The 26,810-nt window shown below is 48.3% G+C and overlaps 2 protein-coding genes across 12 annotated transcripts in view; one reads left to right on the forward strand and one right to left on the reverse strand.

The window, feature by feature from the left end:
* Nucleotides 1–6,664, forward strand: part of RBMS2 (RNA binding motif single stranded interacting protein 2) — a 94,899-nt gene extending 88,235 nt beyond the window's left edge. For 3 of the 8 annotated variants that reach the window (XM_077757524.1, XM_077757523.1, XM_077757518.1), the window contains one exon: nucleotides 83–503. In XM_077757524.1, coding sequence (XP_077613650.1) covers nucleotides 83–163 — 81 coding nt within the window. In that variant the 3' untranslated portion in view covers nucleotides 164–503. The other 5 variants (XM_077757520.1, XM_077757519.1, XM_077757521.1 and 2 more) reach the window with 5 other exon arrangements.
* Nucleotides 6,665–6,762: 98 nt separating this feature from the next.
* Nucleotides 6,763–26,810, reverse strand: part of BAZ2A (bromodomain adjacent to zinc finger domain 2A) — a 35,128-nt gene continuing 15,080 nt past the window's right edge. For 3 of the 4 annotated variants that reach the window (XM_077757514.1, XM_077757515.1, XM_077757516.1), the window contains 28 exons: nucleotides 26,115–26,252; nucleotides 23,921–24,514; nucleotides 22,855–23,040; nucleotides 22,037–22,255; nucleotides 21,131–21,631; nucleotides 20,935–20,995; nucleotides 19,568–19,676; nucleotides 19,297–19,398; nucleotides 18,925–19,135; nucleotides 17,013–17,113; nucleotides 16,625–16,690; nucleotides 16,209–16,442; nucleotides 15,807–16,061; nucleotides 15,159–15,373; nucleotides 14,552–14,626; nucleotides 14,138–14,318; nucleotides 13,973–14,032; nucleotides 13,636–13,780; nucleotides 12,435–13,099; nucleotides 12,053–12,278; nucleotides 11,808–11,963; nucleotides 11,541–11,692; nucleotides 11,077–11,366; nucleotides 10,847–10,979; nucleotides 10,587–10,733; nucleotides 9,958–10,184; nucleotides 9,694–9,837; nucleotides 6,763–9,596 (listed from right to left, as the gene is read on the reverse strand). In XM_077757514.1, the coding sequence (XP_077613640.1) occupies nucleotides 9,431–9,596; nucleotides 9,694–9,837; nucleotides 9,958–10,184; nucleotides 10,587–10,733; nucleotides 10,847–10,979; nucleotides 11,077–11,366; nucleotides 11,541–11,692; nucleotides 11,808–11,963; nucleotides 12,053–12,278; nucleotides 12,435–13,099; nucleotides 13,636–13,780; nucleotides 13,973–14,032; nucleotides 14,138–14,318; nucleotides 14,552–14,626; nucleotides 15,159–15,373; nucleotides 15,807–16,061; nucleotides 16,209–16,442; nucleotides 16,625–16,690; nucleotides 17,013–17,113; nucleotides 18,925–19,135; nucleotides 19,297–19,398; nucleotides 19,568–19,676; nucleotides 20,935–20,995; nucleotides 21,131–21,631; nucleotides 22,037–22,255; nucleotides 22,855–23,040; nucleotides 23,921–24,514; nucleotides 26,115–26,250 (5,757 nt within the window). In that variant the 5' untranslated portion in view covers nucleotides 26,251–26,252 and the 3' untranslated portion in view covers nucleotides 6,763–9,430. The remainder of the gene's footprint in view (nucleotides 9,597–9,693; nucleotides 9,838–9,957; nucleotides 10,185–10,586; nucleotides 10,734–10,846; nucleotides 10,980–11,076; nucleotides 11,367–11,540; nucleotides 11,693–11,807; nucleotides 11,964–12,052; nucleotides 12,279–12,434; nucleotides 13,100–13,635; nucleotides 13,781–13,972; nucleotides 14,033–14,137; nucleotides 14,319–14,551; nucleotides 14,627–15,158; nucleotides 15,374–15,806; nucleotides 16,062–16,208; nucleotides 16,443–16,624; nucleotides 16,691–17,012; nucleotides 17,114–18,924; nucleotides 19,136–19,296; nucleotides 19,399–19,567; nucleotides 19,677–20,934; nucleotides 20,996–21,130; nucleotides 21,632–22,036; nucleotides 22,256–22,854; nucleotides 23,041–23,920; nucleotides 24,515–26,114; nucleotides 26,253–26,810) is intronic. The other variant, XM_077757517.1, reaches the window with a different exon arrangement.

Below are 26,810 nucleotides of genomic sequence, written 5' to 3' on the forward strand. Positions count from 1 at the left end.
GGTGGGTTCTAGCTAGGCTACTTTTGTGGGAAGTGACAAAAGGAATGTGCAAGGTGACTCTCTTACCTTGGCTGTGGTGCAGGAGAGCAGCAGCCAGCAAAATCAGGTGACAGTGGATGCTCCCTCAGACCATGGGGTCTACTCTTTCCAGTTCAACAAGTAATAGCGGTAAGAACCACAGGTTCTCATGTCTGTCATCCCCCTCCCTCCCGTCTCTGGCTTCTGCCTCCTTTAGGATTCCCCTCCTCGTCTGTGCTGACTACAGGCCTACTTCTTTTTCTTGTGTTTTACTTTACTGAACTTTGCAGATATTACATCTATTTTTTTACAAATTGAAGTTTTTTGGCATTCCTGCTTTGAGCAAGTCTATTAGCACAATTTTTCCTACAGCATTTATTCACTTCGTGTCTCTGTGTCACATTTTGGTAATTCTAAAATGCTTCAAAATTTTTATACATTTGTTATGGTGATCTGTGATCAGCAGTTATGACTTCCTAAAAGTTCAGGTGATGGTTAGCATTTTTAGCAATAAAGTACTTTAAAATTAAGGTATGCGTATTATTTTTTTTTTAGGCATGATGCTATTACACACTTAATAGACCACCGTATAATGTAAATATAGTTTCTGTATGCACTGGGAAACCAAAAATTGCATTCGACTTGCTTTACTGCAGTACTTGCTTCATTGCAGCGGTCTGGAACCGAACTGCAGTCTCTGAGGTGTGCCTGCAAACAAATTCCTGGAGATGCTGTTGCTCTTGGACTCCAGAAGGCCAACCAGGAATACAGACCATCTGTGGGCCCTGCTAAGGACTAACACGTGGTCATCGTTTTTCACAGGCAAGGCCCTGGAGAAAGACATCTCCGCACTCCTGCCCTCTGCTTATTCCTCCATTCCTGAGGGAGCCTGGGGGAACCGTCACTTTCTGCGTGTGCTGCATTCAAGGAGATCAAAAGAACTGTTTTTCTTTTCTTTTCTTTTTTATTTTTGGAAAGAAAGTTTTATATTTTGTTTTCAATCACAGTATACTCTTTCTATATCCCAAAGAAACATTTTTGGATATATATGAAGCTTCTTCTCATTTTTATGCAAAACAGTTTTTTATGTGTTGGACTTCTCTGGGGAGGCTTTAAAACTTTTTGTCCTTTTTTAAAAAATTTTTTTAATGTTTTATTTATTTCTGAGAGAGAGAGAGAGACAGCGTGAGCAGGGGAGGATCAGAGAGGGAGAGGGAGACACAGAATCCGAAGCAGGCTCCAGGCTCTGAGCTAGCTGTCAGCACAGAGCCCAATGCAGGGCTCGAACCACGAACCCGGAGATCATGACCTGAGCTGAAGTTGGACGCTTAACCAACTGAGCCACCCAGGTGCCCGTCATTTCTTTTTTTAAAAAAAAGAAAAGGTGTGGTGAAAGAACATCGATGCAGAAGTGCCACCGTGGGCCCTTACACTGAGTGTACTTACGGGCTTATTTTGGTGTGTGTAGAAGAACTACACAGGCTTCAGAAGTTTTGTTTTATAAAGTCTTAGTTCATACATACCATCTCTTCACACAGTTTATGCCTTCTTTCTCTCATCCAAACTGTTTCTTCTATACACCAGAGCCTGCCCACTTTGCCTTTTTACAGTTTTAATTTTGTGAATTTCGTTTTTGAATGAAATTTTGTATGGACTTTTTGGGGGTCTGAGCACGGAACAAGGTAGAACACTAAGCAGGCAGTGGGAGTTGCTTTTCCTCCCTCTGCCTCGCCACAGCCTCGCAGCCTTGCAGCCTTGGAGGAAAGACCAGACTTTGCCTTCAGGAAACAGATGTGATGCAGTCTCATTAAGGAGACAGTCCCACGGTCTTTGGAAGCCATCCTTGAGCCAAATTTGGATGAAGACCAGGTCTTCCCTGGAAAGTTCCAAAAGGGCGGACTTCTGGCTTCTAATTCTTCTGATCACTGAGACCAACACCTGTCTGAGGAAGTGTCTTCTCCAGCAACAGCTTTTCAGGAATACTTGCTTTCCTGTTTTCCTGTAGGATCTTCTTTTCTGCCCAGGGTCTGTCTCTGCCCTGTCCTCCCTATCACACATTGCTGTGCTCAGATGAGCCTTTGCAGCTGTGACCTAGAATCGACCTGGGCTCTTTCCCCACTGTGGAAGATCATCTGCTTCATCTAGACCAGTGGTTCTGGTCTAGATGGAAAAAAACACCAAGAAGGGAAAAAACACCAAGAAGGTGGTTTTTGTCCCCTAGTGGCCACCTGGAAATCTCTGGAGACATTTTTGATTGCCTTGCCTGGGGGTGGGGGCTGTGTGCTATTGGCATCCAGTGGCCAGAGACCAAGGGTGCTGCTAAAACACCGTACAGTGCACAGGACAGCCCCAGTTCCCCCAGCAAAGAATTATTTGGCTCAAAAGGTTGGTAGTGCCAAGGTGGAGAAACCTCGTTGGTAGACAGTGTTGTTACTGCCTCTTGTGCTAGAGGTCTTGGTAAATTCCCACCCTAACCCTGGCCACACAGTGTCGTCACACTCAGTGTAACTATTTGAGAGGGACAGAACTAGGGTCCTTGAATTTTCCCCAGGCTTTGACCTTGGACACCTCTGCGTACAGTGCGAGCTGCCCTTGAAAGGCACGTGCACACACGTTCAGCAGGTCCAGGTGTGGGGATTGTCCTGTGCTGTGCGCCGTACAGCGTGGGCAGGACAAAGCTCCCTATAACTGTCCAGGGTAACTTGCCCTGCCCTCGTGTGTTTGGATCCCTTTTCCAGGAAACCGGAATATCAAAAATAATTTTCCTTCTTGTGGAAGGACAACAGGGAGCTAGGACAGAAAAGGGCAATAAATCCCATCTGATTGCTACAAGGTCAGGAATCCTTTAAAATCTGTATTTTGCTCTTTAACTCCGTGTCTTTCTGCGAGCCCCGACTCTGTGACATGGAGACATAGAGAAGGCCTTCTCACGTCTTCTCGAAGGAAGATCCTGTGGCTGTGTTGTGCGCCACTCCCTTGTGTGCCAAGAGCTGTCCTCCCCTGCACTTCCAGGTCAGGTGCTCTTCACCAGTCCAACAGACAGAAAGCTGAATGATGGAGAATGGTGAGATGGGTGTTTGGAAGGCTGGCTGTTGGGTGAGGAAGGGCATGATGCAGAGGGAAAAAGAAGCTGGGGTGTCGGTTCACATACAGAGTTTGGACTCCGCTTCCCCTCCCCTCCACCCGTCCCAGAAGTGAGTGTCTGTGCTCCTTGCCCTTCGACTGCCCTTTTGACAGCCCTGCAGCCAGGGGAGGTGGAGGGCTTGGGTTGGGTATAAAACGTAAAGGACATAATTGCCACTATTAATTTTTTCGTAAGTAATTTCAACCTCAGGAAGGGCTTATCCCCTGTAAAACAGCCCCAAACCCAGTAACTTTTTAGAAGGGTTTGGCTGGCTGGGCGAGTAGCTCTTGTTTCTGAGTCCCCAGCCCCTAGTCAAAGAAAGTATGCCATAGATTTCTTGTCAATGGCCCTGAAGAGGAGAAGAGAGATCCAGAATCCTGCTCATTTGATTGATAGTTTAGAGGTACTGGCTATCCCCAGGAGTGCAGCGGGGGCCTTTCAGGTATAGAAACTGTTGTTCATGTGACTGTTGCCTCTCCTCTGTCCTCACAAAACTTTTTTAACTTTCTTTTTAGTTTTATTTTTTTCCAGAACTCTTGATTGTACTTTGTGTTTTTTTTTTTTAAAATGTTTAAAAGGCCAGGATTGTGCTTCGTTTTGTTTTAAATAATGAAGTTACCTTTTGTGTGTTCGTCACATGTGAATCTACATAATGGGTTCTGTTGAGCGTTTCTGGTTTGGGCAGGCGGGAGCATGGGAAGTGGTGGGGACCCTGAAGTTAGTTTTGTAGTAGTTAATGGCAGTGTAAAATTTTTTTTTTTTAATTTTTTTAATGTTTTATTTATTTCTAGGAGAGAGAGAGAGAGACAGCGTGAGCAGGGGAAGGTCAGAGAGAGAGGGAGTTAACAGACTCTGAAACAGGCTCCAGGCTCTGAGCTGGCAGTCAGCACAGAGCCCGACGCGGGGCTCGAACCCACGAACCACGAGATCATGACCTAAGCGAAAGTCGGACGCCTAACCAACTAAGCCACCCAGGCGCCCCGACAGTGTAAAATTTCTTTTTGGTGTTTGGGTTATGCTCATTTTTTCCTCCTAGTTGGTTCATTTCTAAGTCAGTTGCTAACATGCATGAGTGATTGGAGAAAGAGGAGAAAGGAATGAGGGATGCTTTTTCTCATGAAATAACCTGTTAGTGGCAGCAGTGGCAGGGGACTCGTAGGGGAGCCTTCAAGTTCACAGCCTAAGGCTGGGCTCTTTAAACACCGCGCCTAGTGTTTTCCGAGTTGTCTTTACAGAGCCAAGATTGTACTGTTGCACGTCACTTCTCACCCCCACTCCTTACAGATGCTCAAAACATTCTGAACATATTTTGTGCTTTTTTGTTTTCAGTCAAATAGAATACATCAGAGCCCCTTCTTCGGATGATATAATGCTTCACTAGGCTCAGCCCGCTTGTCCCGTCTCACGTCAGTGTTCCTCCTGTTCCTTTCACACTCTGGGATGATCTTCAAACCCTAGGCTGAGTAGACTTTTTGAAGGAGGGTGTGGGTAGAGGGTAAGGAAGATGTGGGAATGATGATAGGGAGAGATGTTATTTCTCAAGACTGTTTTTAACCAGAGTTTGGAGAGCTGCCCAGACTAGGAAGCCTGGTGGCTCTGAAGAGGTAACAGCCCTTGTCACTAAGAGAGGCAGTGGTGGTAGGAGGACATGACGTTCGTTCATTGAGGTTCACTGGGGGTAAAGATTAGACCTGCTGCTCTACCAACCATTCCTGGGTTGGGCCACCTCAGCCCCACTGCTTCCTCTTCCTTTCTTAACCTGTTGGTCAGTAGGTTCATTCACCTCCTTGATGCCTGCAGTGCTCGCTCCCTGCTGCTTCAGTGTCATCCTAAGTATGAGCTGTCACTTTGTACCACAAAGGTGCTTGAGAGGCCCAGCTGGAATGGGATGTTGCAAGGATTGTGGACAATTTAGTCTTTTGGGGCCGGGGAGGGGGGTTTCCTCGCTGCTCTGTTGTGCTCATGCTCCACCTTCTGGGAAAGAAGGAGAACTGCACTCATGAAGGGTGACTGACTTTCTTAACCAGTAGTAGTAAACTGGGGTCAGTGATCAGGTCTAAGCTTGTCCCCAGGCTCTGCTAAATTAGCTTCAGAGAAGAGGCTGGGGGTTACGAAAGCCCATGTGTAAGGGCTGGGTATTCAACTTGTGCCTGGTCGCACTGATTCCTCCTTCAACCAATTACTCCATTTTGGTGCTTACCTACATTTCAGGTCCTTCCAAGCATTAGCAGAGCCCTATTTACTCCGCTTTCGTTAACCGCTTCCTTTTGTAAGGAAGGCTGTCTTCCTTCAGCCACTAAGGCCAGCCTGTGAGCTGCGTCACCCTTCTGATCTTTGCTGACCTTGCTCGGGGTGTTCCCCACAGGACTGCAGTCATGAGAGCTAGGTGCCCTCTTGCCCAGCACCACTGCTTTGTTCCTGCCATATCCATATCCGCTCCAACCATGTACCAGAACTTCCTCGTCCTTGTTACACATCTACCTCGCCATTTCAGTTTAACAAGGGCACAGACACCTGCTTCACCTGTTTCCTTACTCTGTCCTTCCTTTCGTGAGCTGGAGGTTAGAAAGGGTTCGTGATCAAATGCAGTAATTTCTATTTCTAGAATGTCTCCTTTGGGATTTTTAGCTCATTAACCCCCCTAGAATAGTGTGCACTCCTCAGTTAGGTCTCACTGCGATAGGCTCAACTGCCTAGGACATTAATTAATGCTTGGGAGCCACTCCCAGGACCACCACCGTTGGTGCACATACCAGAACTTGAGGATTAAAGGAGCTGGCCAGTGGCTGCCACACAGCCAAGAAGGATAAAGAAGTATCACAGATGGAGTTGGATTTTTATGGTGCTGGAAGCTGTTGTTTCTGTACCTTATATCGTTAGAGAGTTCACTAGAACAAAGCTTCCAGACTGGAGGGTGGGAAGATTTCCCAGCTGAGTAAAGGTCCTCACTCTATTGCGGTGTCCCTATACCAACACATTTTTGGGGGGTGGTACATTCTTGCATGCACTTGTCATCTTGGACAGGAAAAGTTTAATTTATACCAGTATGTCTTGTACTTTTCCTTTATCCAGAAGCTTCTAGTTTTATTATCTTTTCATGTCTATGCCAGCGCTACCTATCATCTAGCTTATTCTTCCTTTTTGGCCCTTGGTATTTTCATGTTCCTTCCCTACAATTCGGTAGAGCTTCACTTGGTCTTCTTTCAACTTTTGCTTTGAAATAAAACACAAAAGTCTACCTCCTGGTGTTTTATCCATGAATGGAAGTTGGGAGGTTGGTGACGGGCCCATATCTGCTACTGGGGGAACACAAGTGGCAGCTTAGGAAGCCGAGGAGGCATCTCATAAGGCAGGAACTTGCCACTCCAAATCCCGCTTTGCTCCAGCACCTTGGCCAGGAGCACTAAGAACCTGTTCCATCCACATAGGCAGAAATCCTGCTCTAGAAGATGCCTCTTGTACAGGAAAGGCCAGGGTTGGAGGTTTAGGGGAGAGCCTGCTCCCCTGCCTGCTGTCTCCTATACCAGACAAGTCATACTTACACTAACACCCAGTCTTCCCCTTAGGCAAGTGTGAGAACCTATGCTGAAGGGAAGATAAATACACAAGAGTCTTTTGAATCTCTATCAAATGTGGTTTTTATTTCAACTGACAAGCACTTTTCTACAGCTGCACTTGTGGAACATCACATGGCAAAAACAGGAGGTTTTTTTTTCTCTAGACCTTTTTTTTTCTTTTTTAAACCTTATTAAAAATGAGATTGGTCCTAAAAATATAGAAAGAAATAAATTTAAATTCACAAAAAACTGTACATTATCAAAAAGTCACTAAAACACCACATTTGGTTATATAAAAAGTCAAGTCCCTTTTGTTGTAAAAGGAACATGGAAACTTGTTGGTGTTGATGGTGTGGTTTCTTCCTGTTACCAGACTGATAGAGGGGAGGGGAAACAAAGGGCAGGGGGTGGGTTTTATTTTTTTTTTTAACTGCCTTCCCTACTGAATACTCTTATTTGACAAGAAAGAGAAAAATCCACCTAGCTCAAGGGGCAGTGAAGATGAGGGGAAAAAAACATGAGAAATGGCCCCTTTGATCATACCCTACCCCACCCCCCTTAGAGCCCCCACTTCTTCAAACTGAGGCTAAGACTCCACCCCACCTTAAGAATGCCTGGTCCCTAGGGAAAGTGATGGAGCTGGGAGAGGAACACAAAGCAGGAACATGGAGATTTCACTCCCCCGTCCACCTCGCCTCCAACAATAGAATTAATCTAGTACATTTTATACCAGGGGAAAACTGCCATGGGGAGAAAGAGCCCCCAACTATAACAGTTCCAAACGTTTGACTAACACAAACTTTGTTACAGCGCAGTTATTTAGATAAAATATAAATATTTATGCATAATATAAAGTCAATTCAAATATTCTTCAATCCACCTCTTAAAAGCAAAAACAAAACAAAAACAAAAAACAATAAAATTAAGTTTTGAGGTTTATCTGACAGAAAAGGCGACTTTAGAAATAGGCCATGGGAGAGGTGGGGGGCATAAAGGAATAAGAAAGGGGCTGCCCCAGGACCTCCCCACACTGCCCCCCACCTCCTTCAGTGGCTGTCCAGTGCTGCCAGAAGGACAAGGAATGCTCCACCTCACCTGGCACGCCCTCCCCCACCAATGGAACATTTCTTGGTCGCCTGGGCTGCCAGCAGCCGCCTCCCCAGTGCAAGTACCCGTAATCTCTGATGGGAGGGGCTCTGCTGAGCAGGAGAGCAGGGGGTGGGGCCCCAGGGCTGTGGCTGGGAGTTAGCAGCTTTCCTCTCACAAGCTGGGGCTTAACTTGGGCATAGTCACATGTAGGGCAGTGGTGGGCCCAGAGCCCTCTTCCCTACTCTCTTGTGCTCTGGGGTCTCTGCTGCTGCTGCTGCTGGGGAAGGGGCCCTGGGTATGAAGTAGGTAAGGGAAGAAAAGCACAACTAAACCCACAGAAGCTCATGGGATTAGGAAAAGATCCAGTTCTACCCCTCTCCCTACAAAAGCTTAAGACTCCAAGCTACTGAAAGGAGAGGGAGTTCCTGCTGAAAGATTGCACAGTTTGAAGAGGCTGGAACAGAAATGCCTGGGAGAGGAGACACAGCCATGTACCCAGAAAAACTGCTCCTGTGGTTTCCCAAGGACAAAAATGTGATGGTTTGAAACACTAGGGAAGGTGGGAATAAAAACAGATACTTAGGGAAACAGGATGCCATCAAACAACACAGGGCACAATCATAGCATCCTCCCCCCCTCCCCCCACTCCCTCACACACACCACACATACCCACAGACACACACACACACACCTCTCTGAGGCCAGCTGATTGCTACCTGGCCTCCATCTTGGGAGTGCGCCCAAACTCAGCAGTAGTTGTCCCTGAGGAGTTCCCAAGAGGGAGGTTTGGGTAAGGGGGGAGTTAGGAGGCTGGAAGGCCCAGGGTCCAGGGTGCCTCCCTGCCTTCTCCCCAGCTACTGAGTTTCAAAAAAGGCCAGAAACTCAGCACATGAGGAGCATCCAACATTATGGAGGGGCTAGCTGTTGGCAGGAAGAGGAGGACAGAGAAAGACAGGGACCTCTGAACTTCTTTTTCCTCTGAAGGGAAAAAACGATTTGGGGGAAGAGAGAAGGGTAGACGAACCCGTACACGATAGTTTTACATTATTGGATGAGAGAAAATCTGAAAGTAGGGAAAAGGAAAAACTGAGAAAGTGAGAAGCAGGGGAGGGACTGAACATGGAAGCAGCATGTTCAGGGCCCGGTGTCCGGCTCGACACACTTGGGAGTTAAGTCCACTTTACTGGCCGTCACTGCGGGTCCACACACAGTACAGAGTGTTTCTCGGTTTCACACATTCACTAGAACTATTGCTATTGTTAAACAGCCCCAGGATGCTGGGGCACGTACAGGGAAGGAGAAGCTGGGAAGAGGAAGCAGGGACTTCTTTCCTCCTCCTCATTTTAAATTAGGAAATAAAACAGAAAGGAAAAATTATTTCTTTCTTTCTTTTTTTGGCTTTCAGTCCAGAAGGACCTCATCTCTGCCCCTCTTATTTGAGGAGCAAGAGGAGGAAAGGGAGAAAGGGGTGTAGGGAGGGAGAAGAGGATGTAGGGTGCTGCCAAGGGTAGGGTCAAAAATTAGGCTTAGATCTCTGACTCGAGTCTGGACCCAGGGCAGCATCAGCAGGTGAGAATGGCAGGGTATTTTTTGTTTGGAGGGCAGGGGAGATGCCACCAGGTGACTCCCCACCTCCCATGCCTCACAGATTGGCCTGTTTTCCCTGATAAAACTCCTCCCAGCGGCTCTCGAAGAAGCGGCGCATGATGTGCCCAGCCTTGCCTACTTCAGAGTCATCCTCGTTGAAGGTCTGGCAGTTGTCAAAGACCAGGAGCGCGTCTGCCGCGAACTCCTCTGAGCTGGTATACCTGGGCAGGGTGGAGGCAGAGCTGTGAGGGGGTGGGGGGAGGGGGGGGGAGTTACAGCAGCAGTAGCCAGCCAGGAGAGGTGCTGATGTCTACCTACCCTCCCCGGAGCAGTCGCTCCCTCATGGTGGAAAAATCCATAGGGTTTTTGATGATGCGCCTGTACCCGCTCACCAAACGTGGGTTCACGGGCTCCAGGAAAGGCCAAGCTGCGTCATGGGACTCCATCTCCATCAAGATAATCCTGTCATTTCATTAAAGGGACAGCGAAGGCTGCATCACAGGAAGCAAATACACTCGCCCCTCTTAGCCCTTAACTGAGACAAAGGTAGAGCCAGTTGTCCCCAGAATTCATTCAACTCACTCGCAAAACGTGAGATCACTGTGGTGGTTCCGCATGGAGAGTCGCCGCCGCTTGGACGGGGACAGCCCTTCTTCCGAGTACCGGGGCACTGCTGGGCTTTCTCGACCCCTTGACAATACCCGGCGTCGGCGGCCATCCCCCTCTGGGAAGTTCAGCTCGTAACTACTTTTCCGCTTCTGGCCTCGTTGTGGGAAACCAGGCTTCTGAGTGAATCCTCCCTCTACCTGCTGAGGATGCAGAAAGGTGAGATAAGTAACAGCTGGACAGGTACTCCGCGTACCCTCCAGTTCATTACCATCCCTACTTGTCTGAGTGTGACTGAGGCTTCAAAATAATTCCACGCATAAGCCAGCATGTGGATCTATTCACATAACCCAGTAAGGGAGGTAAAAGGGAAAGTATAATCATTCCCATTTTACAGAGGAAAGCAAGTGAGGCTACAGAATTTAAGTGACTTGCCCAAAGAAGGACCAGAACCCAGGTCTCCCATCAGCTAGCCTGGCGCTCTTTCCAAGGACAGACCAAGGCATGGTAAGTAGTGGTTATCTGTAGGACTGGTAACAAATGGGGTGAAAAAGAAAACCTCTGACTTCTGGTTGGGAGCAGGAATGAGAAAGCAGAAGCCTTACCTGGGCCAAACATACTGCACAGAACCAGTCTCCTTCTGGGACAGCCTCCATCTTGGGCCGATGGCAGTAAATGTGGCAGCCACGGTCACACCCATCGCAAAGCAGAAGAAACTCATCATTGTCCCCCTTCCGGCAGACGAGACAGGTCTAGACCCAGGATATGAGAAGCCAAGGTGAGCCCTCAAGCCTCTGCCTGCCAGTGACCCCACCCACCCGGCTGGCTGGCTCCTCAGCCTTCCCAGGCTCTCCGAGCTTCTTACCACTTTGTTGACGGACTTCTCCCAGGCAATGGACCTCTCCAGCTGGCCCAGGCACAAGCACACCTGGGCTGCACTCCGGCAGCGCTCAAGTGTCTGGCGCCATGCTCGAATGCGAGGGGTGATCTCGTATGATCTGGGGGGAGAAGGTGGTGATCTCTGGATGAGGAGCAGGACCCATTAAACTTACCCCTTTTACCCAGGAATGAGAATGGGGGAGAGGGATCACTCACATCTCTGTAGTGGTGCACTGGGGGGCACTACTGGGCGTGCTGAGCAAGGCCTTCTCCAGCACTACCTCATGGGCTGGCCAAAGGGGCTCCCGTAGATACCGCCGCTCCACGTTCTGCTCCAGGGCGGCCAGCCGCATCACAGCCAGGTCCAGAGGGTTGGTAGTTTTACGCTGGGGTGCCAGCCCTTCTCTACCCCGACCTCTCCAAGTGATATCCTCCTGGGAGTCAGGTAGATGCTCACAGTAGGCCAAGTCTTCACGAGTAGAGTCTGGGCTGGGACACGTCCAGCCCTGCAGGTGAGAGAGAGCAACAAAAAACTCATTGTAAATAAGCATAGAAAAAAAAAAATTGGCATCATTAAGAGGTCAAGTGTGAAGTGGTGACCCACGGTTTTCCCTAACCGAGAACAAGAGATGAACGCCTCCCCCTCAACAACTTCCTAGCCGATGCCAGTCCCAGTGTACCCGAATCTGCAGATCAGACAGGATAACCCGCTGTTCGAGCTCCTCTACCCACTGAAGCACAGCCAGGTCTGTCTCATAGGTCTTTTCTTTGGGGGACCAGCTCATAATCCCTTCTTGAAAGGCAGGTAGCTGACTGGGCTCAAAGATGGGGTCTGAGAACACAGAAGGCAGAGGGAAAGGCCCATCAATCAGGCTCTTGTCCACAACAGCAACTCAACATGTACCCTGGGCTCTTCAGCTCAGGCTGGGTCAAAGTATCTATCTTACCAGTTGAGGGCCGTAGGCAGACTTCCTGTAAGAAGTCCCTGTGCTTGTTTAGGTGTTTGTGAAGTGCCTTTTCTCGGATGCCTCGGGGGTGCAGGGCCTTGAGCGTGGCATCCAATATCTCAGGATCTTGGATGCACCACCAGCCAGAGCACATCTCTGTGAAGAGTTTACATGTGGGGGTGGGGAGTGGGAACTAGCTATAAATCCCATGGCCCCTACTCGGATGCCACCCTAAGGGCACTCACCAGGGGGGACAGGCTGGGCGGTCAGCTGTGTTAGATAACGCTGCTCCATCTGTTTGAAGAACTTACTAGGGGGTCTCCCTCTCCGTTTTGGCTGTCCTAGCCCTGTGAGACTCTGTGGTGTTCCCCCAGGGTCTCCTCCTGTTCGCCTCTTAGCGGCCATTCCAGACAAGAGGGTAGAAGAGAGCTGCACTGGAGAACAGGGGTTGGCAGCACTGGGTCTACTCATCTATGAGATGAAACATAAGGAGGAGAGGGTATTTTCGTGTTTAGAGGACCCTTATGGCCCTATCCCTTCCCCCAGCGTCAACAACAGCCTGCACCCAAGCAGTGGAGCCTGTAAGAAGATGAAGTCAATAGCATACCACTAATTCTAGCTACTTACTGGCTTGGAGGAGGCAGGTTGCTGAGGGGAGAGTGTGGGCTGGTCCTCAGAAAACGCAGGGGGTGGTGTAGGGGCAGCATTGCAAGGCATCTGGGCTGAGAAGTTAAACCAAGGAGCTTGAGAATCGGGGATGGATTCTGCCTCATCAGGCTCTGGCTCCTCCAAGGGCTGTGATGCGGTAGGGTCCAGTTTTCCAGGGCTGCTGTCAGGTGTGAGGACTGAGCTACTCAGCAGGGAGCCATGGCTCTGAGTCTGGCTCAGCCAAGACAGGAAGGCTGACTGGCTGAGGTCATGCTGGCTCTGACCCAGGGACAAGGGGGAACCTTCTGGCTCCAGGAACCCATTTTGGGACTGGGGATGGAGCTGAAGCTGGGGTTGGGGCTGGGGTTGAGCATGAGCCTGAAGCTGAGGATGGGGCTGAATCTCCGGCTGAAGCTGGGCATCAAGCTGTTCTGACCCCTGACCCCTGACCGGGGATTTAAGGTGCCTAGATTGCATAGACCCAGGCTTAGTTTTCCGAGGTCGGCCTCGAGCCCGGGCAGGAGTACTGGCAGAGGTGCTGGAGCCGGCTAACTCCTTCTTCAGAGAGAAGGGGGCTGGGCTGGGAGCTGGATGGGCTGCCACTTTTAAGGAGTCAGTTTCTTGCTTTATCACATCCTCAGGAGCTGTAAAGAGAAGTGAAGAGCTTAAGATGCACACTGATATGTAAAGGAAAATAAAGAGAAGAAAACCCTGGATATACACTTTCTCTAGGACTTAATCCTCCTGCCCTGCCCCCTTCCCGGCTTGAGATTCAATTAGGAACAACTTGTTATGCCAATAAACAAAGTATCTGGGAAAGAAACACTATTCTCCCAAGTAATCAGCAGCAATAGCAGTATAATCATAAGCTAACATTTATTAAGAAGATACGTAAAACACTATCCTAAGAATTAACTCATTCTAATCTTCTCGATAGCCCTATGAAGTGTACATGCTATTATTATCTTTGCTTTATAAATGAAGAAGCTGAAGCATAGAGCTAGCTGGTAAGTGGCAGAGCAAATAGGTAGGAAGTCTTACTCCAGAGCCTGTTCTCTTAACCATTATGCGACACTGATTCTCATAAAATGAAAAGAACCCAAAAAGACTAGACAGAAGAAAAGGTACTGGTTAACTTTGGTTAGACAGGCCTGGATTCAGGCTCCCATGAAACACCTACCTAAGCTCTCCTCTGTTCCTTCCACAAAGATACCAGCCAAATAGGGCAACACCCAATAGCGGCGTCTGTAGCGGTCTTGACCCAAGGAGACTGCCCGAAGCATCTGGGATGAGTGAAGCAGCTTTTTTCGAAAAAAGAGCTGACGCTGGGTAGGCAGCAGAGAAAAAGATGAATAAAGAACACATTTCCAAGAAGTGACTTTGTCCAACATATGGGAGAAGGGCAATGGCTCTCAGCTTCCCTATAAAATTTGATACCATCTGGGGCCCCATTCATAAAGTGATCAAACCTCTCGCAGCCCACATCTCTAGATCCTGGGAGGTTACAAGCACAGTACCTTGCTGAGTTTTTCTATCTGGCGCTCTAGCTCTGGGATGCTTGATGCTGTGGCATCAACCTGGAGAAAAAACAAATGGACAATGAGAGAAAGGGAATTATTAGAATCGAGAAAGAGAAATAATCAGTTTTCTAACTCCCACTGTCCTCAATGTGTGACTAGTACCTCTCCATCTCTTCGACCCCTACGGCCATGGAGAGTTGCTACAGTCTCCTCCTCTTCTTCTTCCTCCATGCCACTGGTCTCCTCCATGATTCGAGAACTGCGCCTCCGCCCCAGGCCCTCCTCTGGCCCTTGCATCTCTATCTCAGGCCGCCCAGTTCGCTTGGCCAGAGCAGTTTTCAGTCTTGAAACAGATGAAGGGAAGCTGTGGTGAGGAACTCAAGATTGCTACAAAAGGAACACCTGGAATCTAAGCTATATTGAGCCCTGGGGTAAGGTCCCAGCCCCAGGGGGCAGCCCATACGAGTTCCAGACAAAAGGAAGGGAAGTCCAGACAAAAGGAAGGGAAGTCCTGGCCGTGCTTCACCCTTTCCCCCTTCTCTCCTCCCTGGTCTCTATTCTCTGTCCCGTGCCTACCTCCGAAGCCGGCCTTCAACAATCCACTTGTTTTTCCTGTAGCTGGACATACTCTCCAGAGTCTTGTCGATCTCACTGTAGGAGAAGAGGAAATGAGATTTTGAGGTAGAAATGGTAGCACAAACAAAAAAGAAGGGAGATCCAAGGGTGAAGGGGCTGTAGGTGAACAGAGTTTCATCCTAGAGGGGCACCTGGGTGGCTCAGTCAGTTAAGCTTCCACCTTCAGCTCAGGTCATGATCTCATGCTTCTTGAGTTTGAGCCCCACAGCGCGCTTGCTGCTATCAGCGCACAGAGCCTGCTTCTGATCCTCTGTCTTCCCCTTTCTCTAACTCTCCCCATTTGGAGGCTCTCTCTCAAAAATAAAAATAAACATTAAAAAAAAAAAAGAAAGAAAAAAAGGAGTTTCATCCTAGAGCCTTGGTTGGATAAATATCAGAGGAAGGCTTAGATTCTCCCTGAGAAGGTACTAAGATATAGTCCCAAGTTGCCCCAGCATCTCCAGAGCATGGCAGTGGACACACAACACCCAGGACTTCAGGATGGTTACACCCCCCCCTTCCCATTCCGACCAAGGCATAAGGTAACTTCCCCACCCCAGCCCCTCACTTGATGATGAGGGTGGAGCCGTTGAGCTCATGCACAAGGAAAGCCAGGACAGCAGCCTTCTGCTGGGGTGGCTGGGCCTGAAAAGGCTGGGTGCGCAGGCTGTCACAGAGAGCTGGCTCCACTCCATAGGCCATGAGGAAGCAGCGCAGGATCTCAGACACATTGTCTCTTGTCAGTGGGATCTCAGATACCTTCTCTCCCAAGATCTTTAAAGACTATTTGGAAGAGAACAAAATAAGAGTTAAGAGAAAAAGTGAAACAAACACAAGTTGAAGGGAATCTGGAATAAGAAAATATACTAAGAGAGAACTATGGGGTGAAAAGAGGGAAAGAATGAAAGCTGCTAAGACCTGTTGAGAGAAGACAAGGGAAAGGTATAAAAGAAAAGGAATAAAAATAAAGGAAAATGAACAAAGTAAGCCGAGGGAAGTCAAGAGGAAAAACAGAAGGGAGGGTCTAAAAGAAAAAAAAAAAAAAACAGAAGGGAAAAATAGAAGAAAAACAGAAATACGAGGAAATTAGATCTCACTTCATTTGCCCTCATCACTTTAGGGAGGGGCTTTCATGTGTTTAACTAAAAGAGAAAACATAACTGAGACAAAGCCCTGTATCCCAGGCTCTCCCAACCCACCTGGGGAAGGCCCTCACCTGACAGTAGGAGGGCAAGCCAGGATCATAGAGCGCAGCCTTCAGGAGCCGCACAAGCAGATCTTGCACCTCACCCAAGCTGTCGCCTTGACACAGGAGTCCCTCCTGCAGGACCCCCAGGCTGGGTACATCTTTGGCAGGGTCAAAACCCAGCACCTTGCCGAAGCTGTGCAGGAATTCCACGATAGTCAAGCAGTCTGAGAAGGCCCCACTGGGCAGGATCAGACCAGGGATGCGTGAAAAGTCAGGTAGAGGCTGTAAGGATAAAAGTGGTAGAGTTGTCAAACATAACTGAAAGCAACAGTCTGGATATCTAGGAGGTTCTTCCATGAATGGAAATGTCTGTACAACTGGCCCTTCCAGGACCCAGAAACCCAGGACCTGTTACTCTCCCCTCACTACCTGGTGGTCAGTCAGACACATATCCTCTGTAGGTTTCTTCATCTCCTCCAAGATCATCTGCTGCCTCTGCCGCTCCTCCAGGCGCCTCTGCATGGCCAACGTTTTATCTGCTTTACAGGCTGCCTTGCCTTTGGCCACTTCTTCCTTTTCCTTCAATTTTACCTTCTCTTTCTTCTCTCTCTTCACTTTTTCCTTCAGTTTTTCCTGCTTTGTCTTTACCTTCTCCTTCTCAGCCTACTCACCCAAGGGAGAGAGGAACCAAGAGTTCCATAAAAATTGCAGTCACCACCCTTCCCGGGTCCCCATTCTCCCCACCTCAGAGCCCACAAACATGGCTATAAAACAAGACCAACTCACACGTCTTGCAAAATTAGTTTGGTGACTTCAAAGTTATACTTGTGTGTACATGCACCTACCTTGGGTTTCTTCTTAGCTTCCTTCTGCTTTAAGCTCTTGGTCTCTTGTTTCCGCTTGTTTCTGGCCTGTAAACCATAAGGGAAGTCATTTCTCCTCAAACTCTGAAAGCATCTCTGCTTGGGCTAGGATTCAAAAACAGAAAAGGGTGCTGGGGAGGAGAGGTGAGAGATGGGATGAGGGGTTGGCAATGGATCAATTCTCTCACCCTGGAGATACCCACATGATTCTTGAACAAGCCCAATTTTCTAAGTCAAGGCCCCCCAAAATTCCGGGTAATGAAGATTTGCTGCTACATGAGGTGGGGAGGTGGCAAATGAGGGAGAAGAGACAACGAAGCAGAATGCAGGAAAAACCAACCCACTGTGTAATGTCTCTGAGGTCCCTCACCTGCCCTTGGACAGTAGGCTGACAATCTCCTCGTTGTACCTTCTGCTTCGTCTTCTTCTTGATTTTACTCATCTTTGCTTTATCCTCCTCATTCAGTGTTTCTGTGAGGGCAAAAAGAAAAATTAAGGGTGTGGCAGACTCATCTCTAGCATTCAGAGCAGCACATGCCTGTCACAAAGCTGGCTTCCCAAGCAGCTTCCTGAAAAATCTAAAGTTTGTTTTTTAGTACACATAATAAAATGTTGGGGGTGGGGGGAGGTAGAAGAGACATTGGCTGTGGGGTAGCATAAGAAAACTCAAATGGTTGGGGCGCCTGGGTGGCTTAGTCGGTTAAGCGTCCGACTTTCGCTTAGGTCATGATCTCGCGGTTCGTGGGTTCGAGCCCCACGTCGGGCTCTGTGCTGACTGCCAGCTCAGAGCCTGGAGCCTGTTTCAGTCTGTGACTCCCTCTCTCTCTGACCCTCCCCTGCTCACGCTGTCTCTCTCTCTCTCTCTCCCCTAGAAATAAATAAAACATTAAAAAAAAAAAAAAAAAAAAAAACTCAAATGGTATCTCCTGCCCAGAAGTCCCAGCCCCTGGAACAGATGGGACTACTTTAGAAGGGGTCCTAGAAGCCACAACAAGAGAGTAGCCTTGTAAGCTCTCTCTCTCCCAGGCTACCCAACAAGGGGAGCAACCCAGACTGATTTTAGAGCAGAGAAAGAAAACAGAAAGCCAAACTGCCAAGGAAAGAGGGTCGTCTCCAAAGTCAGAGGCACCAATTAACAAAAAATGTGCCAGAAAGAAAAGGTTCAATTAATGGACACCTCAGTAGAAATGGATCAACAGGGACATAACTATTGCTTATGTTCAGCTCTTACGCCTTACTCTACAAAAAATATAAATTTATTTGCTTTTGGAAGGCTGAATATTGAAGTGGAATACTGCAAACAATTGAATATTTTAGAATTGATGTTTTTGATAGGATAATACCTATTCTATTCTTTCATGGACACACTACCAGCACCATATACATATATATACAGCAACCCTCTAAATTAGATAGATACTTTCTGCAGATAAGCCAGCATACACCTCTAGTAAAATTAAGTGTCTTGCTCCAGGTCATATGGTCAGAATGTGGCAGAGCAGGAACTCTGAAGAGGAGTCAGAAGACATTTTTCAACATTAAAAAAAAAAAAAAAGCAGGGGGGTAGGGGGGCGCCTGGGTGGCTCAGTCGGTTAAGCGCCCGACTTTGGTCCAGGTCATGATCTTGCGGTTTGTGGGTTCGAGCCCTGCATCAAGCTCTGTGCTGACAGCCAGCTCAGAGCCTGGAGCCTACTTCGGATTCTGTATTTCCCTCTCTCCCCTCTCTCTCTGACTCTCCCCTGCTCACGCTGAGTGTCTGTCTCTCTCAGAAATTAAAAAAAAAAAAAAAAAGACAACGACGACTTGTTTCAAATTCTTCATTCTACAGCAGGGTAATATGCAGTATTTACTGCAAAATTACACATTTTCTACCCGTCTAACCACTAAAACAACCTTATCTTTGGATTCAGATGTAAATTTTAAAACTCTGTGATGGTGGCAAGAAGGTAAAAGTGTACAACCCAAACCAATAAGCCAAATAGCTAAAAGATGGCAGGAAAGGACATGGAAGCCCTCTCCTCTCCTATCAACATCTGGACTGCCCAAGGCTCCACTAGGGTGAGCAATTCAAGAAGAAACTGGTTGTTAAAAAGAGTACCACAAAAATGCTGGGACCCTGGTGCTGCTTTCCAGGGAGGAGGAGGAGAAGGTGATTCAGGTTCATTCTGTCCATACAATTAATATCAGTCATGCTCCTGAGAAACCCAGGCATCAGCAAGTCCTTAACATTTCCAATACTTCACACAGCAAGCAGAATCCTAAAGTAAGAAACACCGTTGTACCTTGGGCCTCCAGTTTCTTTAGGAGGCGGTTATCTGTCTTATTCAACAGCTCGGTGATTTTGACCTTGGGTGGCCGACCTCGTCCCCGTTTCACCTTGGGGACTTCCTTAGTCTTGGCCTTCTCAGTATTTCGAGGTCGGCCCCGTTTCCCCGTAATTGCCTGAATCCTGGATGGGATCTCCTCTGCTGAGAGCTGTACCCACTGCAAGCCCTAAGGTAATGAAGAAACCTGTTACAATTGTGAGGGTGCAAGCCACCAGATCCTTGAATCATTCAATGCCCCAGAACCTCCAGACCCCACAAGAGGAAGCTGCAGCTTGTCCACCAACTCTTTCTCAGAGACAAAACTGTATTTAACCCCGCGGTGTGCACCTCTGGCGTGTCTCTCTCTTCAAAGAAATCTCCAACAGGCATACGAGGACTGAAACTGAAGTGCTCACGACGGACATTGTGTACCACATTGCGGCTCAGGTACTAAAAGGAAAAGGAAAAGTGGCATTAATAGAGTCACAGTTCTATCATGCCTTTGTCCAGCAATAGCGCAAGCAGAATAGACCAAAGAGCAGAAAATGCTAGCCTGTTGCCACTGGGCCCAAGAAAGGAGCCTGTGCTTCCCTTAAAATGCTCACGAAAGCTACATTACCTTGATCACTTCTGGAAACTGTTTCATCCTCTTCCCACAGGGGCCATAATACCAGGTCTCCCCCTGCCATCTGTGGCTACCCTTCTTGATGCGCACCTCTCTCCGCCACCTGCCAGAGAAGCACATGTGCCCTGTCGCCAGGTCACACCCCTACCCACACATAGTCAAGCCACCCCAGGAGCCAAGCCCACTGAGATGACCCTCCAGGCATCTGTCTTCGTTAGAACTGCATGTAGATACAAACAGCATGAGACACAAACTTGGCTGGAAGGCAGATCCACAAATCCCTCAGGGCCTTGGGGGAAAGTAACCCAAACTACGTATGTCCAGAAAGACCTCCACCCCTACCTTTACAAAGTCAGTGTAATGAGCAGCCAGGAACCCCCTCCCTGATGCCATTCATGGCCATGTCTGAGTTTTCAGCAAAGAGGAAGAAGACTTGAGGGCATAAAGGCAGCAAAGACAGGAGGGGAGGCAAGTAGAAGAGTAAACTTGCTGCTGACTCCATGAAATGCCATCATAGCCCAAGGCTTGGTGAGGAACTCTGTGTTCTGAGAAACAGATTATTCTAAGACTAAGCCCTATCTTTCTCTCAAAACTTTAAACAGAACTCTGGGGTGCCTAGGTGGCCCAGTCACTTGGGCTTCCAACTTCAGCTCAGGTCATGATCTCACGGTTTGAGATTAAGCCCTGTGTCCAGCTCTGTGCTGACAGCTAGAGCCTGGAGCCTGGAGCCTGCTTCCGATTCTGTGTCTCCCTCTCTCTCTTGTCCTTCCCCTTCTCGCACTCTCTCTCTCTCTCTCAAAAATAAATATTAAAAAATAAAACAACCTTTAAGCAGAACTCAGACTTGGTCCACAAGTAGCCTAGAGGGGTGGAGGTGGGGAAGATCAGGAAGGCAGTTATCTTATAAGTTCCTGATGTCAACTGCCTTGCTCATTCTGATCACATACCGTTCCTCCCCTTACCTCTCCAAAGAGCATTAAAAAAAATAATCCCAATTCATCAGAACTCAGCCACTCCCCATTCACTACTATTCCTTCTCTAAGCATATAAAACAAGGCAGCTAATTTGGATATCTGAGTTCTAGGGTCAACAGCTGGGTTTGGAAAAGATAACAGCTGCAGCCCCTGGAGCAAAAAAATGTAGCTACTAGATGAGGGAAGAATAGGTGAGGGGAGGCAGATACCGAGAAGAAGAATAGCATAAGAATCTCAGGCATTATCATCGCAGATAAGTGTCCTTTAATCCATTCTTGTCTAGCCCATTCCTCTCCATCTCAGAAGAGATGACCTCTCTTCCCTTCTTCCTAGAGTCATTCATTAAATTTGTTAAGGTCAACATATGGAGCAAACTAGAGCATTTACCCATGTTGGAGGGGAAGACGAACTTCTTCTGGGGTAGCAATACGTCTCCTCAGGACATCACCTTGGGAGGAAGACAGGAACCCAAGTTAAGAATTCAAGCAAAACAGGGAAGGCCAGCAGGGAAGGGCTAAATACCACATGGGATAGAAACTTTTCTTGGAACTGGCTAAAAGTAGAACAGAATCTGGACACTCACCACTACCAGAAGTGGTGACTCCTTCTCCAGTGATTTCTTCCAGGTCAGCAGTGGTTTCAGGGAGGCTGCTGACATCTTTATCTGCTGGGGAGGCTGTTGGAAGGACAGCTGCTGGGGAAGCTGCAGGGGACACTTTTGGAGAGGTCACCGGGGAGGCCATCAAGGAGACTTCTGAGGAGACTGGTGGAAGGGCTGCTGAGGAAGTTGGAGAGACAGCTGGGAATGCTGCTGGAGAGAGGACTGGGGAAATTTCCGGGGAGACTGCTGGCGAAACTGCTGGGGAGACTTCTGGAGAGATTTCCAGGGAGGCTGCTGGCGAAACTGCCAGGGAGATTGCCGGGGAGGCTGTTGGTGGGACTGCTGGTGAAGTTGCCTGATGGAGCTGAATAGTGGATGACTGGTCAGGGGCTGACTGGGTCAGAGACGGTGAGAAGTCGGAAGGCTGAGTCTCCATTTCTTCCTGTTCTGCATCACTACCATTGTTCAGGTCAAAGGTATTCTCTAGAAACCAAAGGGAAAGACAAGTAAGAAAAAAAAGTGTCCTACAAAGAAAGAGAATCTATCCAATCAAACCTAGACTAAGCTAAACAGAATTACTTCCAGCAGTTACCCCTAGGGTTGGAAAAGGAGAAGTAGCCTCTGGCTATCCTCCCCAACCATTCATGAAAGTTAAAGGGCAAAGCTGCTGCTGTCACTGTGTGTGGCCTCCTTTTTCCTCCTTTCCCACAAGTTCTTCTGGGCACAGGGCAGAAATCAGAGTGTAGCAGCCTATGCCTTCTTTAGTCCCACTACAGACTATCCCATAGTCCCCTCAGCTCCCAGCAGGGCGCCCACCCATAACTATGGAACTGGTTCTCTCACCTTTTCCCAGGCCAAAGACTCTCTGTCCTACCTCTCTTCACTTACCTTGCAGGACAGACTCCCCAAGGACAGGTGGAGAGGTGGGGCTGGCAAAGATAGAGGCTGAAGTTTGACTGTCATCTGCCAGGAGACTGAAGGCAGTGGCGTTATTGAGGGAGGGGCAATCAAGGGCAGAAATCACAGGGCTGTCCTCAAGAGGCAGCTTGTCCTCTGTACCCATCAGCTCCGTGTCATCTATTCCATAGAGTCCTCCACTCACTGGTTCTTCAAGAGGTGGAAAAATCAGAAAACAGGATTTAAGAAATTCTGGTCTCACTATATCCCAATTCTAGTTCCCATCTTCCTAATACTAAGGATGTTTCACAGCTCTCTCTCTGAAACAGTAAAGTCACCAGACTGTAGGGATCGTAAAAGCTTGGAAGTAGAAATGAAGGGAAAACCATTGGCTCTATATTAACCCACAGACCAACACAAAATTCTAGCATCCATCACAAAACAGGCCTTTCTTATATTTCAGTGGGGTAAAAGGTAATTGTTACTGGCAATAGTTTTCTTTCTAGTTACTAAGAACCCAAATAGCCCAACTGTGTGGTAATAAGTCCTTATCCAGTGAATTATTACAGCCCAAGGCTCTTGGCCAAAAGGAACATTGGGAGAGAACATGGGAAATGAACCAATTCAGCGCAGAGTGCAGCTGGCCCAGTCAGCCAGTGGCATGAACCTGTGGTTGGCCACAGGATTATCTGGAGGCCCCAATGCCCCAAATTTCTAAATACTTTCCCTGGTTTACTATCTCTTCTAGGTGACAGAATCTGACTACCTTCTGCATGGACATACTGAAGGGAGCCAGCTTCCAAGCCTACCTGGTGCCAGAGGGTTGAAGGGCTCCAGAGAGACTTCACTGAGGATTGGAGTGTCTTCCAGTTGATCAGGAAGATGTGAAGGATCATCTAAGCAGCTCACTGTGGGGTCAGGGACCAAGACTGAGACCTCTTGGTGTAATGATTCCACAGAAGGGACAGAGCCATTGTAGCCACACATCTTTAGTTCTAGGAAATCCCAGAAGAAGGCAAAAGTCAAAATCGGGGCCTTCAACTAGTTCATTCAGCTACAGCAGACAAGTCAGTCTTTGCTAGAGGGATGATCAGTAATTCTTTCAGTAATTAGGAGTACCAGCTCTATGCTGGACACCAATTATACCAAGACACTTTAGTGAACAGTGCTAGTAAAATCCTATCACAGGTAAAGCAAAGGGAAAGGAGAGTGGGGTCTGAGACAAGAACCCCATCCTGTTCTCAGCCATTTCCCCGATCCAGTGGAACAGGTGGTAAACAGAGAAAATATCCTGTGATTTTACAGGGTGGTCACCCTTATATTTGGAATCAATCGCAAACTAAGCATTTATCTATTTTGAGGAAAAAGAGGAGAGGGACTGTCACATGTACCAGTGCTAACAATAACAAACAACAACAGGAAACTGAATAAACAAGCAACTGTATGCTCTGCCTGCGTCTTCCCTTCTTCCGGTGTCAATCACTACTAGGGCTTGGCCCACTTTAGCAGCCCAGTCTGACTTTGTCATAGTCAAGTCAAAGTGGCCTCAATGCCCCCTGCTAAAGCCCCAATCCCTTCCTATATTTTGGAAGCCATTCTTGATGCAGGGTGTCTGTTGGGGCTGTTTCAGGCTCGCCCACCTGCCCTCTCCAGGCCAGCAGCTCTGCATGAGCTTGAAATAATTTGCACTCCCACTCGCGAGCTGGTGCTGCTGCCACAAAAACACCAGCCACTTGGCTCTGCTAATCACCAACATGCAAATCAGCCTCCACTGCAGAGAGCTGGAAAGACAAGTTTTCCTCACCTCAAAAAGTCACTGCCCCCCATAGACCCTTTTTTCCTCTCCAAACCCAGCTCACAGACCCATAGTTATACCTGGCTGCTCTTCTTCCAGCTCCAGGCTGCCTACCAAGCCAGTGCCATTCTCTGCCACAACTGAAGTCAGCTCCTTTTCTGCCGCCTCATCAGGATGGATACCACTGCCTACCTCCTGGGAGGGTGCAAAGGTCTGGATGCTGGATCCCAACATAGGAGAAGTCTGTGGGGAGGTGAAAAAACTAGGGGGTCCATTGGGCATCACCTCAAAATTCTGGTCAGGAAAGGAATCATACAGTTCCTGTGAGTCGAAGTTAAGCCCCATGGGACTCTGGGTACCGTTGGCCCAGAACTCTTGGCTCCCAGCCCGAAGGTTAGTGTTGTGACTTGGGGATGAAGGTTGCCGGCTGCCCCCAAGGATGCCGTTGAGTGGGTACTGTCCCCCCGAGAACTGGGAGAGAAGGGGTGGGTCCTTGAGGTTGCTGCCAGGATTGGCAGATGGGTATTGTGAGTAGTTCCAGAGACAGTCGTAGGCCACGCTGGGGTGATGGAGGTGTGAGGTGCTGGAGGAGTGGGGAGCAGAGTTCAAAATCCCTGAAGTAGTAGTGTGAGATACAGTAGATAAGCCATTAACATTCACATCCCCATTCAAACCTGGCAGAGAAAGAGGAAAAAGGGTCAGTTACAGACATGTATGCAAGTAACTCTACCACCTCTACCAAAAGAACAGCACTGACTAGAAAAAGGGAAGGTGAAGGGGAGGGGGATTCCCCCTCTGCTATATTTATAGCTTTTCAGTCTCCAGGGAACACCAAACCCAGATGCTCCTGGATGTAAGCTTAGCAACTGCTTCTGAGGCTGCTGAGTAGGGGGCTGGGGAGCTCTCCTGGCCTACCACAGGAGCGAATAGCAGAGAGCTGGCTGCTGCCTCTGCTCAGGGTTTTTTATTTTTTTAAATGAAGCTGCCTGCAGACTCCCTACAGTGACTTGCATTCTTCTCCACCCTCATTCCCTAGAGGAATTCTTCCCTTGGAGTGGCATGACTGAATTCTCCAGGCTCACCCCCCCCCCCCCCCCCCCCCNTCCACCCCCAACCCCAGAGCCTGTTTGGCCCCACAGTGGCACCAGAAGGGACGGCCTCCACCTCACTGGCACATGCAGATCCAGCACTTTGTGCTGGGCTAAGAATAGAATCTGCAGTCACCACAGCAGCAAGATCCCAACTCAGAAGGCTGGGCTTGGCCCCTCCCCATTGGAACTGGAGGGTAATATTGCAGGGGGGAAAGAAAAAAAAAAATCACTGCATGACTAGTACTACAGACTTCAGTTCTCAACACCAATGGCCACCTCTGGACTGGAGGACAACTCAAGTAAAAGGAACCAGACACTAAAGAAGCTGAGGGGGAAGGGGGACCTTCCGGTGTAATAAAGGAGCTTCTATCTATCTACAATGCCCTTGTGGAGAACAGAAGGGAGAAGTGGTTAAGTATAAGCCTACAGCAGCATTTTTCTGCTGCAAGGAAGGAGGGAAGCATTTGGGCTTCTCTCTGTTTCCAAGCATAAAGTACCTGAGACCCAGGCAAGATTAGAGAAGCACTTGACAGAACTATGGTACAGAGCAACTGATAAGCCAAATCCAGGAAAAGACCTGATCTTGGCAGCAACACTTCTGTCTGGAATTATAGAGGTCTCTCTCTAGGGAACTAGGTAAGCATTAAAACTTCCTGTCCCTATCTTCTACTCTCAAGGACACGGGTATCACAGACACTTCAAGCATCTGCCCTCTTCTCTGCTACACAAACTGCAAGGTAACTACATCCCAACCTTCACCTAATCCCTCCACCTCCAATCCTAGGGCTGGGTTCTCCAAGTTTTAAAAGCAGCTTCTCAGAGGGCTGGACCTTTACCTCTCCCATGGGCCCACAAGTAGTTATCAGAAGCAGTAGCCACCTCACCACTCCCTGGCAGTAGCCAGGGAACAGGGCTGACGGAAGAGTAGGCTAAGATGAAAAAGCCAGGATGTTTTTCTAACCCCTTCCAACTCTGAGTCAAGACTAAGAATATTACTTCCATAAACCCCTAGAACTTGTTCTTAGAAACCTGATTTCTCTCCAGCAGCTAAAGTTCTGAGGATTTACTTCCTCCCTCCCCACCAGAGCTGTTTTGAGGTAGGAGAGCCAAATCTTGTCCCATCAACCTGCTCTAAAGGAATGATGCCCACTCCCTCCCCAGGCCATGTGGCCCTCACACTCACTTTTCCCTTGCTGGGGGAAGTTCATGGGAGACCCGTTAGTGTAGAGGCCCTCCCCTGAGGAGGGAGAGGGTTTCAGTCCTGAGGCAGCAGGTGCAGGGGGAAGGCCAGTAAAGTTAAAATGGTCGTTTGCCTCCATTTCTGTAGGAGGGGAGAGAGAGGGGAAAAAAAATACTGGCGGTTAAACAAGGTTATGTCACCTGGAATCTTCTAGAGGGAATGCCCCTTCCCCTCCATCTACTTACCCTTCTCCTACCTAAGTACTGGGGAGTGTGTAAGGGTACAGGTTCAAAGAAGGGGAGGAGGAAATATACCCTTAACTGGGGAATGACCGTATAGAAATAGTCTTTTAAAGTCAGCCTCACAGAGATAACAGAGTTAGTGAGAAAAACCAAGCTATAGGCCTGAAAGAATCTTCCCTTTGCGTAAACCCTACACTTCTTAAACTTCCAGTTTAGGTTATCCCTCTATGTTAGATATTAACCCTGTATTATAACATTTTAACCTTTTCCATCTTTTGTTTTCTTTCTCCTCAAGGTAAAGCCAGAGTCCCATTCCCAGGGACCACAGGAGGTTCTGGAAACCATCTTTTTGATAGGAAGCCATGGAGACAGGGGTTGTTGGCAAAAAAGCGTATGATACATTTGCTGCTGCTTTATTATTATACTTGAGCTAAATTATCTCCATGTTTTCCTTTCC

This window comes from Crocuta crocuta, unplaced genomic scaffold, assembly GCF_008692635.1.
Source record: "Crocuta crocuta isolate KB4526 unplaced genomic scaffold, BGI_CrCroc_1.0 scaffold549, whole genome shotgun sequence".
Lineage (NCBI taxonomy): Eukaryota > Metazoa > Chordata > Mammalia > Carnivora > Hyaenidae > Crocuta > Crocuta crocuta.